Raw genomic sequence first — 25,657 nt, 5'->3', positions numbered from 1 at the left:
AGATGGTTTTCCCCTGGAGTCAGGCTGTCGAGCGGCCTGACTTCTCCTACTTCCCCTACCAAATGCAGCGTTGTTCTGCTGGTCAATGGCCTAGGCCCATCAATGACCTGCCAGTGCCTATCAATCTGCTCTTGACGTTGAGCTGCTTGCCGTCTTCCACCAGTCTACTACTCTCAATGCCCAGCCGCTTGTGTGTCTGCTCGCTAGGGTTTCGGGGGTTTTTGTAGGCACAGGGTGGAGGCATGGCGGTCCAGGGTGGTCTTGGGAAATGCAACATTTAGGTGGGAAGGCAGAAGTGCCTGTCTTCACCTGGTCCATGGGCACAGGCTTCTGCAGTGGAGCCTTCGCAAGGGACCACGCCCACCTCTACCCAGCACTTCCCTGCCCACTTCTGTATCAGATCTACAGGTTGATAATTCTGTAACAGACTGTAAGGGACTACTCGTTAAGAAAGCCAGCACATTCTCTTGGAAAATGCTGCTAGCTTTCTGTTATTATTCATTATAATAACACAGCACATTCTCTTGAAAACAATGCTGCTAGCTTTCTGTTATTATTCATTAAGCAATTTTGGCCAATTATCATTCTAGAAAAATAGAGTGAGATCTAGCTTAAGAATTTTCAGCAGACTCATTAAAATGTTTCCCTTCAATATACTCTGTGGTTGCTGTACTTAGTTGTATTGGCCATGCAGTTTTAAAAGTCCCTGTTACAGTGCACACGAGCCATGGAGACTGGCAGGAGTAATTCACAGTCAGATCAAGGGACTTGGTAAACATTGGTGCATTCAGCTGAGGTTCATGGAGCCAACTGTGTTTTTTTGTTTGTTTGTTTTTTATTTTTGAGCGGAGTCTCCCTCTGTCACCCAGGCTGGAGCGCAATGGTGCGATCTCGGCTCACTGCAACCTCCGCCTCCTGGGTTCAAGCGATTCTCCTGCCTCAGCCTTCTGAGTAGCTGGGACTACAGGCACCGGCCAAATACATGCCCGGCTAGTTTTTGTGTTTTTTGAGATGGGGTTTTGCCATGTTGGCCAGGCTGGTCCCAAACTCCTGACCTCAAGTGATCCACCCGCCTCAGCCTCCCAGAGTGCTGGGGTTACAGGCGTGAGCCACCGCGCGCAGCCAAACTGTCACTTCTTACTGTGACTTTTTTTTTCCTGTAGCTCAGAGTGGGAATGGATGTGGTTGGGGGAGCTTATTAATTGTATGTGGAAAACCACTTTTTGAAAACTTTATGTATATATAAATATATACGTATTTTAAATTTTGTATGATAAATTTGTGTGTTTTGTGGCGTATCAGTGGGAAATATTACTTTTGGGTTCATTATCAAATAATAGGGACACTTAGGCTGGCCTGCCATCTTTGCTGACACCCCAGTGTTGAAGCAAATGTTGCTGGCTTCTCTCTGGGGAGTTTGCTGTAGCATGGGCTGGACAGATGGTAGGTATACTCTGCTCATATGCTTATTCTCTGTCAGTCTGGGCAAGGAATCGGATGTTCCTTCTGAAGCTGCTTATTCTATGATCACTCAGCAGTTGAACAAGCATCAGAAGGGAACCTGGATCACTTTCCTGGTCCCTGGATGACAGATATTAACAATGTAACTTATTAGCTGGGCGTGGTGGCGGGAGCCTGTAATCCCAGCTACTCCAGAGGCTGAGGCAGGAGAATCACTTGAACCTGGGAGGCGGAGGTTGCAGTGAGCCGAGATCAGGAGATCACGCCACTGCACTCCAGCCCGGGCAACAGTGCGAGACTCTCTCTCAAACAAACAAACAAACAATGTAACTTAGTTGTTTGGAGGGAATTCATAGAAAAGGAGATCTGCCAGTGATTTTCATGAAGTTCCTTCCTTTACTACGGCCTCCTTGTGCAAGCTTATAGTGACTTCTTGCCTGGAGTATTTAAAGCACCTAGTCTATTCCCCCATCTCCTTATTCTCTTAGGTCTGTTTTTTGTGCTTTGACCAGATTCCTAAATATTTTTCTGCTACTCCCTTGCTCTGAAAACCTTCATTGGTTCCCTAGAGAACTTGTTGGCCTGGCATTCACATTCAGGGTCTTCAGCAATTAACTCCATCATAACCTTCCATTCTCATTTGCATTTGTCACTTGTGAACTCTGCACTCCAGCCAGGCTCATCTGGTCACTGTGGCTGGAACGCATCTTGTCCTTTGTCTCCTTTGCGACTCTGTTGACCTCCCTCATGACTCTATTGGTATTATTCTCCTTTTTTTGAGTGTTTACCCACTGTCTCTAAATCACCTCCACTCTGGCTTATCACTCACCATGGCCTTTTCTGACACCTCTCTATATAGAACCATTTGGTGACATTATCTATACTGTCACTGCAGCACTTGGATTATTGCTTTGTAGATTTCCCACTTGGCACCTAATTTCCCCAAATAGATGGCAAATTCTTAAGAAAAAATGAAATGTTTAAAATATGTTTTCGTGCCTTTGACAACATTTAAAGAAAGCTTTGAGCATAGTTGTTATATGATAACTAATGAATGAATTAAATCTAAATATAAAAATACAACTGAAGGTCAAGAATAAATGATTTTTGTAACACCTGCTCCTCTGGATTACCCAGGAGTCTTCTGAAGAATATTAAATTTTGACTCTGCAATGTTTTGTACCTAACTGAATGCCTGACAAATAGTAGGTGCTTAATAAATATTTGTCAACTGGAATAAGCACTTGAATAGATGAATTAAGTTACTGTGGTTAGAATAAATGAAGAAAGTCTGGATGTAAGCCATGAAACTCACAACCATTTGGCAGCGATACACACACAACACATACAGCTTGGGATCTAAGCTCTGAGTGATTTAGGTAGAAGCCCACCTTTTCAATACAATGGAATTCTTTTTTTTTTTTTTTTTTTCCCTTTGAGACAGAGTCTTGCCCTGTTGCCCAGGCTGGAGTGCAGTGGTGCGATCTCGGCTCACTGCACCCTCTGCCTCCCAGGCTAAAGTGATTCTCCTTCCTCAGCCTCCCTTAGTAGCTGGGACTACAGGCATGCACCACCATGCCCAGCTAATTTTTATATGTTTTGTAGAGGGGTTTTGTTTGCTCAGGTTGGTCTGGAACTCCTGGGCTCAAGTGAACCTTGCACCTCGGCTTCCCAAAGTGCTGGGATTATAGCCAGGAGCCACCGTGCCTGACCTCATTTGTTGTATACTTTTATTTAATAGTCAGGACTGTCACAATGATGCAGTCAGGGGCATGAAGGTATTTTTAGGAAGAGCGTATGGAATTTTTTTAGGAATAGCGTATGGAGCAGTTGCTTTGAATTTTGAGAGTAGAGCCATGTGTCTCAACAATTTTAGCACATCAGAATCTCCTGGGCTGGTTGCAGTGGCTCACACTTGTAATCCCAGCACTTCGGGAGGATAAGGCAGGAGGATATCTTGAGCCCAGGAGTTTGAGACCAGCCTGGGCAACATGGTGAGACCCCATCTGTATAAAGAAAAAAAGAATTTCTGGAGAGCTTCGTAAAATTCAGATTGCTGGGCGCCATTCTCAGGGTGTGTGATTTTGTCAGTCTGTGGTGGGGCCCGAGAATTTGCATTTGTTTACGTTCCCAGGTAATGCTGACGCTACTGATTCAGGGACCACACTGTGCGAACCATTGGATTAGACATATGTAGCTTGACAGATATTAATTTCAACCTTTCCATGTACTAGTAGTGTTCATATAAATGCCAGGAGTTATGAAGCTGTTTTTAACACTGACTGAGAATTTTAATTGGGAATTTTAACATACAGAATTCGGTGGTTTATAAACATAGTACTTTGTCAAATCTAACTTTTTAAAAGTGGTTGAACATTTTAACAGTGTAAAGGCAGACATCTACTCTTCCAAAGTTCAAATGGTTTTATTGTTTAAATACTGGTATGGAACAACTTTTCCGATACATATCTCCTATTTATTCTTAAAGCTTGGTATAAATTGAAAGAGGCAATAAAATATGGGTAAGTGGAAAAGTGATGGTGTTGTTAACTAATTACAGTCAGCTGTAACAGAACAAATTATTGCTTTGACCTGACATAGCATTTTATTTGAGGTTTACTATGCAGTTTATTGAAGCCATTCTCTTGTTACCTTCAGAGTTATTACTGCCATTATTTTGTTGCTTGATAAACTGAGGCCTGAGAAAAGGTTCAGATTAAGGTCATGCTGCAGAAATTCAAGAACTTGTGCTGTGCCCTGATTCTGGAATGCTGGAATCCTTGGGTTTCTATTTAATTATTCGTCTGCTACTGTATTTTGTTTTCTTTTTTAGGAAGCTTGTTTTTGAAAGGCAGGCCCTAAGCGGGAGGTATTCAGTGTCTTTTACTGCAGGGACAGGCCTAAGTGTCTAAAATGCCTTCCTAAATGTCTGTGAGATTGTATAGGAATGAACCATTAATGCTTATGGCTGTGTGGTAGGATAGGTCATTTATTCTTTTTCTGACTTAGATGCTCATATAATTTATTAAATTTGAGACGCTCATAAGGCTTTTGTAATCAGATAAACAATAGAGATATGACCTTGAAAACAAAAGAATGATATAGAAAACCACCACTTATGCCACCAAACTGGTGTTTTTTTGTTTTGTTTTTGTTTTTGTTTTTTTTGAGACGGAGTCTTGCTCTGTCACCCAGGCTGGAGTGCAGTGGCGTGATCTTGGCTCAGGCCGACTGAGCTGAGATCTCAGGCCGCCCGCCTCGGCCTCCCAAAGTGCTGGCATTACAGGCGTGAGCCACCGCACCCGGCCCAAACTGATGTTTAAAATAAGAGAAAGGCCCAGTGGGGAAGTTGAGGAGGAGCGAATGGACATGTGCCCTCTCCAGACTTGGGGGTGTGGAATAATGGCATTGGAATGTCTCATCTCATTAGCTGGGAAGAGGAGAGAAGAAAGGAAAGTAATAGAATAAAACAGTGGTTTGGGAGTGCATTTACAGGAGCCTAGCATAGGTAGATTTGGTTTCCTTTTGGAGAAAAGTGACACCAGTGCTGACTTTAAAATGAGGCTTCAAAAATAAATTTTGTTGTAGATCTCAGCCAAACCTTCCAGAGTTTGCACTTTAGTTATGCCCTCCCCCTCCCTTGCATGTTTTCGTTTTCCCACACACTCAGGCAGTGGATGGTTTCTGAGCACCTTCTTTGGGCCATGCATTGTGCTGGAAATTTCTCTCATGAGCCAATTCTGTCTGCTTAAGGACACTTAAACCTCTTTATTTATTTCTTTATTTTTATTTTTATATTTGAGACACAGTCTCATTCTGTCACCCAGGCTGGAGTGCAGTGGCGCGATCTCTGCTCACTGCAACCTCGGCCTCCCAGGTTCAAGCGATTCTTCTGCCTCAGTCTCTGGAGTAGCTGGGTCTACAGGTACGAGCCACCATGCTGATGTCTGGCTAATTTTTTTTTTGTATTTTTTTTTAGTGGAGACGGGGTTTCACCATGTTGGTCAGGCTGGTCTCGAACTCCTGACCTCAAATGATCAGACCTACCTCAGCCTCCCAAAGTACTGGGATTACAGGCGTGAGCCACTGCGCCCAGCCTTAAATAAACCTTTTTAGAAAAGTGAAACAAGGCCAGGTGTAGTGGCTCATGCCTGTAGTCCTAGCACTTTGGGAGGACAAGGTAGGTTGATCGCTGGAGCTCAGGAGTTTGAGACCAGCCTGGGCAACATAGTGAGACCCCCATCTCTATACAAAAAAATTAAAAAAAAAAAACTCCTAAGAGCTTATTAAAATTCAGATTGCTTGAGCTCAGGAGTTCGAGATCAGCCTGGCCAACATGGTGAAACCCCGTCTCTACTAAAAAAAAATACAAAAATCAGCCAGGCGTGGTGGCTTGCGCCTGTATTCCCAACTACTTGGGCTGCTGAGGTGGGAGGATGGCTTGAGCCCAGAAGGAGGAAGTTGCAGTGAGCTGAGATCGTACCACTGCACTCCAGCCTGGGCGACAGAATGAGACCCTGTCTCAAATAAATAAATAAACAAAATAAAAGTGAAACGACAAGCTCTTACGACTCCCTGGAGCTTCTACTTTTTTTTTTTTTTTTTTTTTTTTTCAGACGGAGTCTTGCTCTGTCGCCCAGGCTGGAGTGCAGTGGCCCAATATTGGCTCACTCCAACCTCTGTCTCCCAGGTTCAAGCGATTCTCCTGCCCCAGCCTCCCAAGTAGCTGGGACTACAGGCATACGCCACCACGCCTGGCTAATTTTTTTTTTTTTTTTGGTATTTTTAGTAGAGACAGGGTTTCACCATGTTAGGCAGGATAGTCTTGATCTCCTGACCTCGTGAATCGCCTGCCTCGCCCTCCCAAAGTGCTGGGATTACAGGCGTGGGCCACCGTGCCTGGCTGGAGCTTTTACTTTTAACTCACATTATTTTTGATGCCAAGCTACTTGAAAAATGATTATTCCTCAGTCCCTTCAGCAAATATTGACCCACTGTGTCTGGCAGTGTGCTAAGCACAGAGGACACAGTGGTGTGCCCAGAGGCTGGGTGCCTTCTTGCTGGATCTCACGTCCTGGTAGTCCTGGTAGGAGAGAGGCCATTCACTGGAGTCATCTCTTTGGATTTCTTGTTGCTTGTTGCTCCTTGCTCTCTTGCAGGCCTGCGTCTGCTCCTTTCATCGTGGTTAAAACCGCAGGGCCCTGAAGACCTAGTTGTCTGTTGGTCTTTTCTAGAACTGTTTGCTTTATGTCCTAGCAGCAGTTGACACCACAGCCTGCTTGCTCTGTGATTCATGTCAGCTTTCAACTCTGTGACATTGTATTCTCTGTTTTTCACGCTCCAGGCCTTGGCTGTCCTTTATTCTGTAACAGCTCCTCCCTTCCTTGCCCAGATGGAGCTAGCACCTCCAGTGGTGACTCTCGGATCTGGCTTCCAGTCTCAGCCTCTCCCAAAAGCACGCGTTTCATGTTCCTTACCCTCACCCAACCCTCCACCTGCGCACCTGCCCGCCCTCTGCTCTACACACCCAGGCACCTGCTCTCTGCCTCCGCTGCATCTTAATTCCTGGCAGCCCCTCAGCCCTCCAGTTCTGTTGCGTTTCATCCCCTACATGTCCCTGGAACAGGCTCTTCTCTTACATTTGCAGGCCTTAGAGGTCTGGTCTGTCCCTGAACTCACTTTGGTGGTTCCCTAGCAGGTCTTTCTGCCTCTGATCTCTCTCTCCTTCACTTGCCCTAAGCAATTGCCCTTAGATAAATCTCCTCCAAGCACAGCTCTGACGGTGTAACCTCCTTGCTCAGAACTCAGTGGTTCCCATTACATCCCGGAGTCAGTAGAGCTGGACTGAGGCCCGCCTCACCTTGCCCTAGTCCATCTTTCATACTAGATGTCTCCTTCCCTTTTCTCATCCAGTTCCTCAGCCTCCCTGCCCTGCCCATCATTCCAAACTCTACCCCCACTTTCCTGCTTCCATTCCTTTGTCCTTGCTGCTCCTTTCTCCTTCCTCTCCTTTTCTCATTTTTCACCTGTGTCCTGCTTCTTTTTTTAAGTGCAACTCAGGTGCAGTTTTGTCCATGAATTCCTAACTAGGCTACAAGCCATCTCTGTTTCCTCTGACTTCCCGTGAAAGTTTATGGGTCTTCCTGTATGATGGTAGGTGGTGGTATTTGTAATCCCTTCACATCTTCTATCCTAGACCATAGACTCCCTGTGGGCACGGCAGCCTGGCAGACGTTTCAGGCACCCGGACTGGCTCTTAGAACGTTGTTTAATAAATGTCCATTGGATGGATGACTTAGGAATTCATTTATTGGAATTGACAATAAACAGTTTAATGTCTGTGCCAGAGGTTGGCAAACTAGTCTTTGGGTTAGATCAGCCCACTGCCTGTTTTTATAAATAAAGTTTCGTTGCAACACAAGCATGCTGCAGCAGTGACTGAATAGTTGACAAAACCTGAAATAGTTACTGACCTCTTACACTAGAAGTTTGCCCCTGGTCTGTACCTTTGGCCAGATTTCTGAAGGTACGTGATCAGCTGTGGAAGGAAGTTGAGGAAACAAGTGTTCACCTAAATTCACCTAAACTCTTGACCACTTGTTTTGACTTTCTGACGTATCTATGTGGCTACAATTAATTTTGTTTTAAGAATGCGCAATCAGGTCAACTAGATTTGATCTTCAGTTTCTTGACATTAGGATAGGAATTTCTGGATAGAAGTTATGCTGTTGGGCTTTATGTAATTAAAATCACCTCTAAAATGGTTTTGATACTCTCAGTAAAAACAATCAGCTGAGTCTTTCGGTTGTGCCACCAGAGTGAAGCGAACCTTAGAAACCCTCCCTTATTTTGGCTATAAGAGAAGCAACAGATGGTTTTGTCCTCTGCATATTCAGGTACCTTGCTCCCAGGTCTTGAGTAGGAAGGTTTAGAAGTAAAGTTTCGTGGACTCACATTAATACCATGTTGTCTTTTTCTTTTTTCTTCCAATTTAGAGGGACGTATGGTCATCCAGGATATTCCTGCTGTCACCAGCAGAGGGCACGTGGAGAACACACCTGACCTGGTTTCAGACTCCACCTACTACAGCAGCTTCTACCAGCCGTCTCTGTTTCCTTACTACAACAATCTATACAACTGCCCGCAGTACTCCATGGCCTTGGCTGCTGATTCTGCTTCTGGGGAGGTGGGAAATCCCCTCGGGGGATCCCCTGTGAAGAACAGCCTTCGGGGCCTCCCCGGACCTTATGTGCCTGGTCAGACAGGAAACCAGTGGCAGGTATGATATTAATTACCCAGAGAGTGAACTGGATGTGTAAAAGCCACATGCATGTGCACACACATGCATATACACACAGAGGCACACACGCACTTGTGCACACAGAGGCACTCACAGGTGACGCACACAGGTACACACATACACATGTGTGTGTGCCATTTTGCACACATGTGGGCACAATATGCAAAACGTGTAAGGAATTTTTTACTCTGTCAATAATGCCCTTTAGCCTCAAAGGTTGGCTGCAAGGAATTGGAAAGAAATAATGTACAAACTTGTTTTCTTTTTCAAATTTTACTTTTCTCATTTTTTGAATGTTGCGTAAATAACCAGTTGGGCACAGGCAGATCACAAGTACTGAATGAGGTACCACCTCCTCCAGCTTTGTCCACCAGTTTCGTTGGGCACCTTAGAAAATGCTGGTTAGTAAAGCCTTCTGGGTGGCAGTAATCTGCATGATGAATTTGCACCTTGGGAAGGAAACAGGTCATAATCTGCATGGAAGAAAGGTAAGAAAAGGAATTAGGTCACTGTTGAGCTGGACCCAACCTGGGTGCATTTTTCGCTAGGAATAGAGGTCAGTCTTTCATTCTCCAAGTGTGTTTGTTTTTTTTTTGTTTGTTTGTTTGTTTTGGTTTGGTTTTTGAGACAGAGTCTCGCTCTGTTGCCCAGGCTGGAGTGCAGTGGTAGGATCAGCTCACTGCAACTTCTGCCTCCTGGGTTCAAGTGATTCTTTCCACCTCAGCCTGTCAAGGAGCTGGGATTACAGGCGCCCACCACCCCACCCGGCTAATTTTTGTATTTTTAGTAGAGATGGGGTTTCACCATGTTGACCAGGCTGGTCTTGAACTCCTGACCTCAGGTGATCTGCCCACCTCGGCCTCCCAAAGTGCTGGGATAACAGGCATGAGCCACCGTGTCCGGCCCCAAGTATGTATTTTTAAAATAGCATGCAATCAAGAGCATTTGATATTTGGAGTAAAACAAAGCATTTTACTTTATCAGAGAAGGGAGCGTTTATCTAGGGCTGTTCTGCTTCCTCAGTTGCAACCATTTTCATCATGCCCGTTTGTTAGCAGCAGATTCAGGGCATCAAAAGCATTCAGAGGCTGGATTACCTTGTATAGAGGTATGTTGTGGGAATATGTAGGTGAAAAGTTAGACTCAACACCTCAAGCCCCCTTCCAAGTGAAAGACATTAGGATTCTGCAAGAACGTTTCTCATTCTGGATGCATTTGCCATGCTCAGGCTTTCTCATTGGGGATTTGATTCAACGCAATGCCACATATATATTTGGGAGTTCAGTGCAAGTGTTTGACCCTCGTTTTCGCTTTCCCAGCTTTATTGAGGTATCATGGGTAAAAAAAGTTGTATACATTTAAGATGTACAATGTGATGATTTGATATATGTATACCTTGCACAATGATTGCCACAATTAAGCTAATTAACAAACACATTAATCACCTCACATAGTTACCATTTTTATGTGTGTGGTGATAACACTTAAGGTCTACTCTATTAGCATTTTTCAGGTATACAGTATATTATTAAGTACAGTCACCATGCTGTATGTTAGATTCCCAGAATTTACTCATCTTATAACTGAAACTTTTTTTTTTTTTTTTTTTTTTTTTTTTGAGAGGGAGTCTCGCTCTGTCACCCAGCTGGAGTACAGTGGCGCGATCTCGGCTCACTGCAACCTCTGCCTCCCGGGTTCAAGTGATTCTCCTGCCTCAGCCTCCCGAGTAGCTGGGACTACAGGCACGCGCCACCATGCCCAGCTAATTTTTGTATTTTTAGTAGAGACAGAGTTTCACCATGGTGGCCAGGATGGTCTGTATCTCTTGACCTTGTGATTGGCCCACCTCAGCCTCCCAAAGTGCTGGGATTACAGGCATGAGCCACCACTCCCAGCCATAACTGAAACTTTTTACCCTTTGCCCAACATCTTTTTTTTTTTCCAGCTCAATGAATTTTATTTCCCTTGTTATTTATAAATGCTTTGATTTGACCAGTAGATGTTTGTCAACCATTAGTATCTTGGTTCTGTTGAAGGGGTAAGAACATTTTAAACTGAGATTTTTTTTTCTTGTCTTTTCTTTTTTTTTTTTTCTGAGACGGAGTCTCACTCTGTCGCCCAGGCTGGTGCGATCTTGGCTCACTGCAACCTCCACCTCCTGGGTTCAAGTGATTCTCCTGCCTCAGCCTCCTGAGTAGCTGGGATTATAGGCACGCACCACCACTCCTGGCTAATCCAACATCTCTTTATTTCCTCTACCTCGAGCTCCTGGCAACCACTGTTCTCTGATTCTGTGAGTTTGACTTTTTAAGAATTATTTAGGCCAGGCGCGGTGGCTCATGCCTGTAATCCTAGCACTTTGGGAGGCCGAGGCGGGCGGATCACGAGGTCAGGAGTTCAAGACCTGCCTGGCCATCATGGTGAAACCCTGTCTCTACTAAAAATACAAAAATTAGCTGGGCGTGGTGGCGCATGCCTGTAGTTCCAGCTACCCAGAAGGCTGAGGCAGGAGAATCGCCTGAACCCGGGAGGCGGAGGTTGCAGTGAGCAGAGATTGCGCCATTGTACTCCAGCCTGGGTGACAGAGTGAGACTCTATCTCAAAAGAAAAAAAGAATTGACTTTTCTAAGCCCACTTCCAGAAAATGTGAATTGAAATTTTCCTCTGACCCATTCTGTTCCATTTTGCCTCTGCCTTTTTTAGGTATTAAAATGTTGTTAAAATTGAAGTCATTTGGTTGATAAAATTGAAGTCATTCCACTTTTAGGTTCTTTTGCTATCCTCAGGGATCTGACTTCTTGGGCATATTAAAATGTAAATTTTAATCCCCTGAACTACAAATTTTCTTAAGTTCTCCATACGTTTTATTTTTGGAATCATTATTATTATTATTATTATTTTTTTTTGAGACAGATTCTCGCTCTGCTGCCCAGGCTGGGGTGCAGTGGTGCCATCTCGGCTCACTGCAATCTCTGCCTCCTGGGTTCAAGCGATTCTCCTGCCTCAGCCTCCTGAGTAGCTGGGACTACAGGCACGTGCCATCACGTGTGGCTATTTTTTTTTCTGTATTTTTAGTAGAGATGGGGTTTCACCACGTTAGGCAGGATGGTCTCAATCTCCTGACCTCATGATCCACCAGCCTCGGGCTCCCAAAGTGCTGAGATTACAGGCATGAGGGAATCATACTATTTTTGAAGGGAGCTTTTAAAGCACATTGACATTGGAATTGAGAGGTATATAAAGGAAATATAATGATTTATGGAACTGAGACTGAGATGGGAGCCCGGGAGTTGGAGGCTGCAGTGAGCTATGATTACACTACTGGACTCCAGCCTGGGTAACAGAGCAAGACACTGTCTCCAAAAAAAAAAAAATTAAGTAGATTTTGCATTCTACTATTTTCTCCCTATTATGTCGTTGTTGGTTTTTTTCAATTTAAGAATGTTTTAAAATCATATTTGTTCATTATAACTGTCTCCTGAGAGCCACCGCGCCCAGCCTAAAAAATCTGTTGAGTTCTTCACTGTTTGTTCATATGTATTTTCGTTAGCTACCTCAGATCCCCTTTGTAGCAAGATAGGGTATAAAAATACATATGTTAATTATTATTAAAAGACTGACATGTGAATATGGACCAAGTATGAATGTGTATGGATTGATTTCTATATCGTTGGGGAAGAATTTGATCCCCTTAGGAAATAGAAAACATAAAGCATGGGTAAAAATTATAATGGTGCAAAATGTGTTAAGACATAGATGTTATAAAGAAGTATTAAAATTAAATAGTAAAAATCTACAAATAATACCTTTAGCTAATGTTGAAGGGAGAGAAACTGGATGGCTCACTTTTTAACCAGAGTCGTTTTTCTTTTTCCTTTTGTTGTTGTTGTTTTTCTTTTTTTGAGACAGGGCCTCACTCTGTCATTCAGGCTGGCGTGCAGTGGCGTGATCTTGGCTTACTGCAACCTCCACCTCCCAGGTTCAAGTGATTCCTGTGCCTCAGCCTCCCAAGTAGCTGGGATTACAGGCATGTGCCACCACACCCGGCTAATTTTTGTATTTTTAGTGGACATGGGGTTTCACCATGTTGTCCAGGCTGGTCTCGAACTCCTGGCCTCAAGTGATCCGCCCACTCGGCCTCCCAAAGTGCTGGGATTACAGGCATGAGTCACCGTGCCCGGCCCAGAGAGGTAGCAGAAGTGTCAGCAACAGAGATCCGGATGGCAGTCTTTTCCTCACTTCGCTTTTTCTGCTGTTCCTGGAAGGCTCTCTCACTCTGCTCTTTGGACAATGCCTTGCCCCTCTTGGTGGCAGCTTCCTAGGAGAGGGCAGAGTCGGGGGCTCTTCTTTGGTTGCTGCCCTGCTTTTCTGTCTTCTTTGTAGAAGGTGCCCCACCGCTGCACTTGGAGAGCACCTGTGCTGTTCTCTCCTGACTGATTTTCTTGGTGTGAAAATGGCTCAACCTTGAGGGCCAGAATCTGAGGCTGGGTCTTCAACTACTTTCTTGACTGTGTTGCTAAGGCCGGACTCTCCTCCTAACTTCACCAGATGGAGTTATCTTTTTATTAGCTATCCTGCCTAGTAGGATGTAAAATCTCTTTTTCTTTTTAGATTGTGATAAAAATTTGGGTAGTGTGGACATTTTAGCCATATTAATTCTTACAGCCCATGAACATGGAATATCTTTTCATTTGTCTGTCTTCGGTTTCTCTCATCAGTGTTTTATAGTTTTCAGTATAGAAATCTTTCACCTCTTTGATTACATGTATTTTTTTAACTATTGTAAATGGGATTGTTTTCTTGATTTCTTTTTCAGATGGTTCACTAGTCATATATAGAAATGCTAATTTTTGTATGTTGATTTTTGTATCCTGTAGGATAACTCCTTTCTGATTTATATCAGAATCAAGAAAGATTCAAATCTTTCTTCAAAAAAAATCAACATTTTAAAAAAGAAACAAGAAAACAATTTATATTAAAACCAATAACTCCTTTTTGATTCCTAGAAAAAAAAAGCTGACTCTAGTGGAGATCGTCATAACTTTTTAAAGCTAGAAGGAATTCTTAGAGATGAGTAGAAAGGGTTTCAAATTTTTATTGTACAGTTGAGACTTCCTGCAAGCCTCCCTATAAAAACAAGCAAGCCACAAATAATTACTGAGCACCTACTAAGTGCCAAACCTACTTAAAAAATAGAGCAGTCTCCTAACTCGGCATTCCAGAATCTTAAGGCTCTTTTGTGTAAATGCCCTGCCTGCTGAGAGCTGCTTTTAATTGCTTCTGGTCTGCCTCAGCCTGTGTAGGAGATTTGTGGCCCAATCATAGATTCCTGTCCTGTTGTGAAACAGGAATAACATTTGTGACACTGGAACAAACTCACGATGAATGGCTGGTTCCGCTGACCAGCAGCTCAATTTCACTTCTGCATTTAATTGCCTGCAAAAGCTGTTTATTGCCTTGTGCACTCCTCCACGGCAACATTATCTCTTAAATAAACATGTTGTACCAGGTTGACAAGGGAGAGGTGCATATCAAGTGAGCAGAAATAAATATGGGAGGACTCTGAGCTATGCCTCCGATCTCCTTTCAGGCCCTATGGCAGGCGCCCTCTTGACTGCTTTTCCAAAGCTTCTGCCACCAGATGTGTAGACTTACATTCCACCCACGTTTAGGGTGTGGCCAAATGGCAGCACTGGCAGTGATTTCATTCTTTCTGGTGGTTATGTGGTTTCCTCTGAAGTGTTTTATGGTTGTCCATTAACAATAAGTCACCTCGCAGGAATGCATTCATGTCTTAACATGCTTCGAGAGCCTACTATGTGCTGGGGATCTACCACTGAACAAAACACAAAAATTGGGAAAAGTGAGTCTTGGGAGAAGGCTGCTGTTACTTGATCCCTGTAGTTGGGGATCACCTAAACCGTTCTGTATTTGAAACTGAGATTACAGGTAGGAAGGAAACCGCATTCTGGCATCTGGGGCTTGAAGCACAGAAAAAAGTGCCCCCTTGTGAGTGTTCCTGGACTGGTACTCCAGCACCTTCTGCTTGCTGAGGGTGGAAGTGTTGGGCAGGGCACTCAGAAAAGCCAGTACCTTTTCACTGCTTGTCCGCCATAAGGAGCAGCCAGACAGGCTCTCCTTATTTTTTGTTGTTTTTTAAGTGTGGCTCAGCATCAGGACAACCTGTTTGTTAGCTTGAAAGAATGGTCAAAACAAGTCACTTTCCAAAGCATCTGCTGTGCGGGGGCGGCCAGAGCACTCTCTGCAGCTGTGCCATATTTGTGCTGTAGGAGGGAGCAGTGAGGGTGGGGCCATGGGAAGACAAGGCGGAAACCTGGCTCTGAGGAGACGGTTATAATGAACAAATATGATTTTAAAATATTCTTAAATTGAAAAAAAAAAAAACAAAGACATAATAGGGAGAAGACAGCAGAATGCAAAATCTACTTAATTTTTTTTTTTTTTTTGAGACAGCGTCTTGCTCTGTTACCCAGGCTGGAGTGCAGTAGTGCAATCATAGCTCACTGCAGCCTCCAACTCCTGGGTTCGAGTGATCCTCCCATCTCAGTCTCACGAGTAGCTGGGACTACAGGTGTGTGCCACCATGCCACACCTGGCTAATTAAAAAACTTTTTTTGTAGAGATAGGGGTCTCAGTATGGTGCCGAGGCTGGTCTTAAACTTTTGGCTCAAGTGATCCTCCTGCCTCAGCCTCTAGAAGCGCTTGGATTACAGGCTTGAGCTGCTGTGCCTAGCTCTACTTCAGTTTATTATTATTATTATTATTATTTTTTAACTGAGACAGGATCTTGCTCTCTCACCCAGGCCAGAGTGCAGTAGCATAATCTCAGTTCACTGTAGCCTCCACCTCCTGGACTTAAGCGATCCTCCTACCTCAGCCCCCTCAGTAGCTGAGACTACAGGCCTGTACCACCACACCCGGCTAATTTCTGTACTTTTTGTAGAGATGGGGTTTCACCATGTTGTCTGGGCTGGTCTCAGACTCCTGGGCGCTCAAGTGATCTGCCTGCCCTGGCCTCCCACAGTGCTGGGATTGCAGGCATGAGCCGCCACGCCTGACCAATTTTTTTTTTTTTATTGTGAGACGGAGTCTCACTCTGTTGCCCAGGCTAGAGTGCAGTGGCATGGTCTCCGCTCACTACAACCTCCACCTCCTGGGTTCAAACAATTTTCCTGCCTCAGCCTTCCAAGTAGCTGGGATTACAGGCCTCTGCCACCATGCCTGGCTAATTTTTGTATGTTTGGTAGAGACAGGGTTTCACCATGTTGGCCAGGCTGGTCTTGAGCTCCTGACCTCAGGTGATCCGCCTGCCTTGGCCTCCCAAAGTGCTGGGATTATAGGCGGTAGCCACCGCGCCCAGCTGCCTGACCAAGTTTAAGACATAGTAGGAGACTTCACATGAGGTTTTTTTTTTTTTTTTTTTTTGCCACTGAGCTCCACAGTCAGGTTTCCCAGGATGATGTGCTCTGGTCACTGGAAACTCCTGGGAAGTTCCGGATGGAGAAAGCGGGAGTGACTTGCCTTATGAACCTGCCCTGGGCCCTCTCACCCTTGGCCAGGAGCCCTTCACAGTCTTGTTATCCACAAGATAACCCTCTCACTCCAAGGCTGCCCTCTCACCCCCATGGCCCACACCATCAGCAGGTGAAACTAGCCCTTTTTTTTTTTTGAGACAGAGTCTCGCTCTGTTGCCCAGGCTAGAGTGCAGTGGTGCGATCTCAGCCCACTGCAACCTCCTCCCTAGTTCAAGCGGTTCTCCTGCCTCAGCCTCCTGAGTAGCTGGGATTACAGGCGTACACCACCACGCCCAGCTAATTTTTGTATTTTTAGTAGAGATGGGGTTTCACCATGTTGGTCAGGCTGGTCTTGAACTCCTGACCTTGTGATCCACCCACCTCAGCCTCCAAAAGTGCTGGGATTACAGGCGTGAGCCACTGCACTGGGCCCTAGTGTCCCTTTTCACAGACAGCTGGTTATTGGCCACTCTCTACTGGTAGGCCCACATTGACTGGCTTTTTCTTCTGGAAAGAAAAACTGACAAGGTTTGCAAGCAGGCATAAAAGGAATTCATAAAGACATGTTCAGTTGGAAATATTTAAAGTAATTTTTTTCCTCAGGAAAGGAGATTGAAAATAGGTATTTGCTGTGGGCTCTTAGGCTAACAACCATACTTTGTTTTTTCAAGGGGATTATAAAGACATAAATTCTTGTTGATGACTGAAAACATTTCTTTTATACATGTTCGGTTGCTATGATGTGGTATTTATTTTGTATTTGGCCACTTGTATGAACTCTGTAATTCTAATAATTTTATAGTTGCTTATTTCGGAGTTTCTAGGTAAGCATTCGTTCCACAGAAACATTGTTTCTGACATTTTTACTTCTCTTTAAATTCCTCCAGTTCTAATTCATGTTCTTAGTGCATTGTTCAGTTTAGACAATGATGGTGGGTGCAGGTGTCATTGTCTTGTTCCTTATTTTACTGGGAATGTTTCTAGTGGTTCACTATTGTATATGCAGGACGTTACCAGTGCTGGTTTACAGAGAAATGAGGAAAATAAGGACAAGTGAGTTTTTCTTAAGGCCAAATTATTCAATTCAAGAAATTGTTTTTATTGAGGCTGTAGCTTTTCAACTTTTTTTTTTTTTTTTTTTTTTTTTTTTTGACAGAGTCTCACTCTGTCGCCAAGGCTGGAGTGCAGTGGCGTAACCTCGGCTCACTGCAACCTCTGCCTCCTGGGTTCAAGCAATTCTCCTGCCTCAGCCTCTCGAGTAGGTTGGATTACAGGCATGCACCACCATGCCCGGTTGACTTTTGTATTTTTAGTAGAGATGGGGTTTTGTCATGTTGGCCAGGCTGGTCTCAAACTCCTGACCTCAGGTGATCCACCCGCCTCAGCCTCCCAAAGTGCTGGGATTACAGGCGTGAGCCACCGCGCCAGCCACTTTTCAACTTTTTAAAACATAAAGTGATGACTCTATTAGATGGTGGGATTTTTTTTTTGTTAATGCTCTTATTCAGCAATATAAAAAGTTGATACCCATTGTCTCTCGCCTTCTTCCTGCACCCCCTCTTCCCCTACCTTTTTTTTAAGACCCCTGCTGTACTCTGTGTGTCCTTGTGACAACAGTGAAGTTCTTTAGGGGCTTCAGTGTGCACCCTTTAGCAATTATGTGGACTTACATTTGTGCTTACCTCTTGACCTGCAGGGTGCTTCTCCTCCCACCACATTTTTTTTTTTTTTTTAGATGGAGTCTTGCTCTCTTGCCCAGGCTGGAGTGCACCAATGCAGTCTCGGCTCACTGCAACCTCTGCCTCCCAGGTTCAAGCGATTCTCCTGCCTCAGCCTCCTGAGTAGCTGGGACTACGGGCACATGCCACCATACCCAGCTAATTTTTATATTTTTAGTAGAGACAGGGTTTCGCCATGTTGGCCAGGCTGGTCTCGAACTCCTCACCTCAAGTGATCTGCCCACCTCAGCTTCCCAAAGTGCTGGGATTACAGGTGTGAGCCACCGCGCCCAGCTTTCCCCTCCTTTTTGTGACAGCCATGGGAACACCCTCATGCTAGTCTAGCATTTTGAGGAATTCATTCACAGGAACCCCAAGGAGGTTCTGCCGTCAGGTACACAGTGAGGATGTAATGATTGGGCCTACTAGGTCAGTAGGCAAGTTTTGGAGACTCTTCTGTTTAAGGAAATGCAACTCCAAAGTCATGATAGACCCTAGAAAGTTTAAAGCCAGTGGAATCAAAGGTGTCAGGTTCCCTGAGTTTGGGGGTCACATTACCATTACTATAAACTTTGCTTTAAATGGCTTGTCAAGTCTTAGCCATGCCTATGATGTTTTCTTCTGAAACATAATTCCTCATTAGATTCCTCTCTTTTAAGGAGAAATAGTGGACCCAATTCTCTTGGGTCTTTACAACATAGTCTTACTCCTGCAGGGAGCAAAGCTTTCTTTCTCCAGCTGGCCCTGTAAGGAGCAGTGAGAGTCCTTGCCCCGCCCCCCGCATTACTCCTCTGAAGCATTAAGCCTGGGTGAATGCAGTCCTGGCTTTCTGTTTCTAGGTGATCACCTCACCTACCTGCACTTTCACCAAGGAGTTCCTATTTTGTCTCGTTTTAGCTGATGACAAGTGATGATCGTGACAGTCATCATCTGGTTTTTATTACACCTTTCCTTGAAGGAATTGCTGTTTTGTTTCACAGATGATGAAAGCTTAATGACTTGCATGCTTTTGATCCTGCAGCAAGGGTAGGTGTTTGTAAGAACTGGTGCCTGCGATGACAATTTTCCCAGTGGCTCTTTGTCTAGAGCCAAAGCTCAGGGAGGGTGATGGTGGGAAGTTTAGATGCTGAGCCCAGACAGATGGTGAGAGGTTGGGTTTAGGAATATCCCTTAGCTACAGTGTAGTGCACAGGAGAGACATTTTTGGAGTGTGTTTTGGTTAAAAATATGTAGATTCCAGAAGAAACTAGAACTGGCCTCTAGATACCTGGGGCCCTGGAGAACAGGCAGCTCTGACTCAGAGAATATCTAGAAGGAGTGCGGACCTGGGCATCCTAAGGGATTGTGTTCTCAGTCTGGTTGAAGTGGTCCAGTAGCATCCCAGGAAGGCCAGATAGAGTGAAACCTTAGGTTTTTCAGCAACCTTTGGAAGACTTGTGTAAGTCCTGGGCTGTCCTGCAGATTCATTTCCATTGTTAGATGACTTCAGTTTGATCTGGGCTGAGTAAGAAATCCCCTGTAAAGTGCTGATGTACTCCAGGGACTACTTCACAATTGAATCAGAGACAGAAGCATATTATCAGTCTTGTGAGGTTGTTACATTACCTATTATCTGACACAATAGCATTAGGTTAGTAAATAATATAGTCATTTGGGGCTTCTGTAATTGGCTTGAAATTTAGATAATTAGATCACAGTTTTTGAAAGCTTTCAGATTTGATTTGGTTTGGCTGGTGGCCAAAATCTTATCCATTTATGTTTGCCCTTTTAGCTTACTTTTTTTCCTGTTAAGTAGACATGAATATGATATAAAATTAGTTGCTTTTCAGAATGTTTAATTACATGTATAAGTGATTCTCAGATTTCTTAGGAGTCTATATTTCTGTGGTCTCTTAAGCGTTCCTCATCATTTGAATAAAGATGAAAATCAAGGGAATGCGTAACAGACAGGTTTGCCCTGTTTTTTCAATACCATAATAGAAATAGGATAGAAAAAAAGACTAGAGTTGCCAAAAAATATCCACTGTATTACAGAGTATGCATAAGAGACTCCTTTATGCATTTGTTGATTGTTTTTATTGAGTGGCTGCTCTGTGCCTGGCACTCTGCTAGAGACTCTCAAGTACTGACTCATGGTGGAATGGATGAGAAAGAAAACTCAAAAGACCCATGTGGCCGGGCGCTGTGGCTCACGCCTGTAATCCCAGCACTTTGGGAGGCCGAGGTGGGCGGATCACGTGAAGTCAGGAGTTTGAGACCAATCTCAGCAACATGGAGAAACCCTGTCTCTACTAAAAATACGAAATTAGCTGGGCGTGGAGGCAGGTGCCTATAATCCTAGCTACTCAAGAGGCTGAGGCAGGAGAATCGCTTGGACCAGGGAGGCGTAGGTTGCAGTGAGCCGAGATTGCGCCACTACACTCCAGCCTGGGCAACAAGAACGAAACTCTGTCTCAAAAAAAAAAAAAAAAAAAAAAAAAGACACATGTAATTCTTTTATTCCTGTTTCGATCAGAGCCTGGGGAGAACTGTGATCTCTTGTGGAAAGATGAGCCCTTGCTGTGGCATGCCAAGAGGCAGGGTGGGGACGAGTGTTTGATCACAACTATTGTTTAGAATTTCCAGTGCATGGTGATAGATTGACTTTAGTGGGTTTTATTTTTAAAAAGTTATCCCACAGTGAGTGCACCCCCTTACTGCCTCCACCCAGGATGGGTTGCCCTCAGCACCCCCTCCTTGGTATAGCATTGGCCCTGTGGGCATCACCATTGAGATGCACAGCCTCCTGGAAGGGGTGTTCATACGTAGACTGAGGAACAGGGAAAAAATCTCCACATTTTATTTATCACATTTCTTCTCACAGCATTCTTTCTGGCAAGTCCCAGTTCTAGGAGAAGGAAGGCAGACATAATTCTATGTCTGCAGTATTTGTATAAAACCAAAAAATGGGAAGGCCTGGAAATTTCGCTGTCTCCTCACTCCCTTGCCTCTGTGTGTGTGTGTGTGTGTGTGTGTGTGTGTGTGTGGCACTGCAGGACATGTCAAACTAAAGTTTATGTACTTAAAATAATCTTTAAAGTGTATAATGGAAAGGTTTTTTGTTTGAGTCATTTGTTTGCAAACCCTGAAGAGGAGTCTTTCATTGCGGTGCCCCGTTCTCCCGTCGATAGAAGCAGGTGGACCCGTGAGGGGGAGAGGAGGGTGCAAGCAGAACAGCCCTGGAGCAGCGTCACGCTGCTGGGCACTTCCTGTCTCCTATTCCATTTCATCCATAAACACAGCCTTTCAGGGCTGTGAGCCTCCTTTTGTGGATGAGGAAACTGGGGCTCAGGGAGATGAAGTAGCTAGCTGGAAACGGGGAAGCTGGAGTTTGGAGTTTGCCTGACTGCAGAGGGGCACCTTTGTTCCCGTGGTGTCTCTGCCTTCCTTGCAGGGCTGTGCACATTTCTTGGTTTTCCTTGTAAAGCCCTGAAATTCTGGAAAATGACTAGGCATGCTGTCTCTCAAGATGCTTCTGTGACACACACACACACACACACACACTCTCTCTCACACACTCAGACACTCTTCCAAATCCATATACTTTAGGGAACAGTGGTAATGTGATGCTTTTGGTCATTCTTGTGTCATTTCAATTAGTTGGAGGTGGACTCCCTTCATGGTCTTAGAGTGGGCAGGGCTTTTTCATGCCACCCACAAGTTGAGTGTGTCCATCAGAGGTCACCAGCCTACGTTCAGATCTTGAATACCAGTTTGGTAAAGGATGTGAGTGTGTGCATGTGCTTAGTTAGAATGTGGCCCCAGACAGCCTCACCTTGCCCTCCTGGCAGGCTCTCATGTTCTGTACTCATAAGATACCCTTCACACTGCTGATTTATGCTAAAAGTATCCTAATGTTTCTGACAGCTCATGTGTGACATGAATATAATCCATATTTCTTAGAGCAGCTAATCCAAGTGGCTTATTTTCCTATACTGCTGATAGGGCTATATCTCTTGATGTCGCAGCCCTGGAGATTGTGATGGTAACATATTGTTTCTGGGTCACTAGTTTTGTCTAAAACACTAGGTTGGAACAGAGTAGCAAAGGTTAATTAGTTTGTCCATCAAGGTGGGAACAGATATGGATGCCTCTGATGTTTCTGGTTCTGAAATCAAAGTTCCTGAATGTGCGGTTGTGGGCATCATTTCTCATTTTCAGACAATCAAAAAAAAAATTTATTTGCTCCAGAAGTAGAGACAATGTGAAGAGTTGTTAAAAGCTAAAGGCAGCAAAGTAGGTCTTTATACTAAGCAGATACCTTCATTTAAAATTAGAAAGTTTCCTCGGTTTAGTAGAGAGAAATCTCAGAAGCGTCTGAGGTGACTTACTTTGAATCTTGCTGTCTCTACTTAATCCTTTGCGACCAGAAACAAGTTATTTGATCTCTCTGAGCAGTTTCTTCCTATATCAATGATTATTAAATTATGAAGACTCATGAGATAACAAGTCTCTATATTATTTCTCAGTAGATGCTCATTTTCTTCCTCTGAAATTTGGTTATCTTATCGTCAGTAACCAGTATTTTCTCAGGAAAATTAACATTAAGAATATCATCCAGTACAACCCTCATCCGTACAAACACACACCCCAGTCTTAAGAAGCATTGTAGATGCCTTCAGAGACTGGACATGTGAGAGAGTGGAGCATGCTGATCATTATTAACCAAATTTAAAAAATACAACCTTTTTAATTTCCTTTCTCTCCAGCCATTTTACTGAAACTCTGTTTCTTAGTGGCTTTTATGTAAATGGTACTTGCATTTATGCCTGGTATACATGGGTTCAGTTGGGAAGTCAGGGTCTGTATTTTAGATTTGTGAACTAGACAAATGTAGGTTTCCAATCCAGGAATTGGAAAATCCTGCATAGATTTCTCAAGATGAAGAAGGCGCTGAGCTAGTCCCAGCCAGACACTGGTCCAAACCAACCACCCCGCTCTCTTTTGTGAACCCCCTGAAATGCACCAAGACCCTTTGAGGTTTTAGGAAAAGGAAACATTTTTTAAAATTTGGTTTTTTCTTACTATTTACCTCCTTTTAGAGGTACTTGCATCCCTTTACCTGATTTCTACATCGGTGTCTTTCAAACATTTTAGATTGAGACCCACAGTAAGAAACTGCATTCCAGTATATATTTACACACACATACACAAAATGACAAGTTTTGTAGAACAGCTCTTACCCCTTACCCAAATTGTATATGCAGTGAATTCTTATATACTGTTCTCTTTTATTCTGTTCTGTTCTATTCTATTGCATTCTGTTCAATTCCATACAGTTCTCTAAAATATATATATGTGTGTGTGTGTGTGTGTGTGTGTGTGTGTGTGTTATATATCACACACACTGACTGCAAACTGAATTATTTGAGGGCCCTATAAAAGGTAACACTTCTGCCTTTTGGAAAACATGGTCTCAAGAAGTACGCTGTTGTTCCATGAGTACCACTGATGGCAGATGGTGAAAACAGTTGAGCAACACAAGTTAAAAAAATAATTTGGCCTTTGTAAAATGTCAAAATACTCACATCTGAATTGCTTCTGGGCTAAAGATAAGCAAAATGGACCACTAATAAATACAAGTGTAATCCTGATAATCCTATGGGGTTCCTATCCTTAATGGGTATTCAAGATTGTTGTGGGCTGGGCATGGTGGCTCATGCCTGTAATCCTAGCTCTTGGAGGGGGGCCCAAGGTGAGAGGATCACTTGAGGCCAGGAATTCAAGACCACCCTGGGCAACATAGTGGGACCCTGTTTCTACAAAAAAATATAAAAAATTTAGCTGGACTTGGTGTTGTGTGCCTGTAGTTCTAGCTACTCAGGAGCCTGAGGTGAGAGGATCGCTTGAGCCCATGAGATTGAGGCTGCAGTGAGCTGCGATCGCACCACTGTACTCCAGGCTGGGCGACAGAGAGACCCTGTCTCTAAAAATGTTTTTTTAAAAAAGACTGATGTGAATTTCTCTTCCATGCCCTCTCCACAATTTCTGGAAATTGGGGGAGGGCTTGCTTTATATCCTCGTGTTCAATTTTGGTTCTGTTTTTCCATATGACTTGTTTATTTTTTTATGGTTCATCTTAGGGCTGTTGTTTATTTTTATTTTTAGAGCTACTGTGATACAAACTTTCCTTTGGTTCTTTTTTTTGAAAACCACCCACACTTTTTCTTTTGTTTTTGCATGTGTAGTGGGAAATTTGGGATTTGCAACTTAAAACATCTAAAATGTATCACTTCTTAAATGGCTGGTTCTCTCTGCCCTGTTGTGTGAGCGTCCTCCTGTCCACTCCTCCCCCATTTTCCCCTCCCACCTCTCCTGGGCACATTTGGAGGAAGAGCTTTCGTTTGGAAAAAGGACTCTTGGGTTCTTCAGCATCTGAATGCCCAGCCCCAGCCCCACGCTTAGCACAGCACCTTCACCCCTGTCCACCCCTCACCCCAACACATGTTGAAGGATCCTCTTGGCCTTTGCGGGAATCCCTTACAAAGGCTGAGTCCTCACAAATGCCTGTCTCTGTCTGCCTCCTTTCCTTTCCTCCCTCTAGGAGGGGAGTGGAGGGCATTCCATAGCAGGACCACCTAAGAGAAAGCAAGGTGAGCACAGGAGAGGAAGGGAGCAAAGGACTCATCTTCAGAGCACTGGACACGAAAGGAAGTCGGGAGGGGCGGGTTTTCTCTGTGGGAATCTGCTTGGGTCACACACCTCAGCATTTGGCCTGGTGCTTTGGTAATCTCTGAAATGTGTGCATAATAGCAATCATTTTAGCCTATATATTAAAATTTTTTTCTCAGCTGTGAAATATGGAATGCTGAAAAATGAATAAGGTGTGTATTTCAGAAGGTGAATGGGGCTTTTTGGGTGAAGCCCTTTGCATAGGTGAAGTCTGTAGGCTGAGACAGTTCACAGTGTGTGCTTAGGTGAGCTTGGGAACAGGCATCCCATTTAGATGGTTTGAAAAGAAGCATCTATTAAAACTAAAGCCATCATTTGATGAGGGTAAAAATCCACCCCAGCCTTCACACCCAGCACCACCAGAAGACCCAAAATTCTACAGCCTGTGAAGAGTCCTACCTTTATAAAAAGGTTTCTGTTCAGAAAACCAAAGGTTTACCCCAAATACAGCTTTTGCCATTTAAAAGACTGTAAGCCACATATCAATACCAAGGGAGTTTTTTTGTTTCCGTTTTTTTGAAACAGGGTCTTAATCTGTCACCCAGGTTGGAGTCAGCGGGGCAAACACAGCTTACTGCAGCCTTGACCTCCTGGGCTTAAGTGATCCTCCCACATCAGCCTCCTGAGTAGCTGGGAACACAGGTGTGCGCCACCATGCCTGCCTAATTTTTTAAATTTTTTGTAGAGATGGAGTCTCACCATGTTGCCCAGACTGTTCTCCAACCCCTGGGCTCAAGTAATCCTTCCTCCTCAGCCTCCCACGTGCTGAGATTTACAGGTGTGAGCCATTGTGCCTGGCTGAGTCATTACACTATTTGTGTAAATATCAGTTTGCAATTAGGAATGTTATCCTATATAATAACTCTTCTCATTAAGACTGTTCCCCTTTCTGCAAATGAGCATTACTTAGAACCTCCAGTGAAGCTGAAAGA

General features: G+C 44.1%; 1 protein-coding gene across 2 annotated transcripts in view; it reads left to right on the top strand.

Moving 5' to 3' along the window:
* Positions 1-25,657, top strand: part of DMRT1 (doublesex and mab-3 related transcription factor 1) — a 126,682-nt gene that overhangs the window by 42,531 nt on the left and 58,494 nt on the right. For both annotated transcript variants that reach the window (XM_054502270.2, XM_054502269.2), the window contains exon 3: positions 8,457-8,740. In XM_054502270.2, coding sequence (XP_054358245.1) covers positions 8,457-8,740 — 284 coding nt within the window. The remainder of the gene's footprint in view (positions 1-8,456; positions 8,741-25,657) is intronic.

This window comes from Pongo pygmaeus, chromosome 13 (genome assembly GCF_028885625.2).
Source record: "Pongo pygmaeus isolate AG05252 chromosome 13, NHGRI_mPonPyg2-v2.0_pri, whole genome shotgun sequence".
Lineage (NCBI taxonomy): Eukaryota > Metazoa > Chordata > Mammalia > Primates > Hominidae > Pongo > Pongo pygmaeus.
This window is presented reverse-complemented; position numbering and strand designations above follow the sequence as displayed.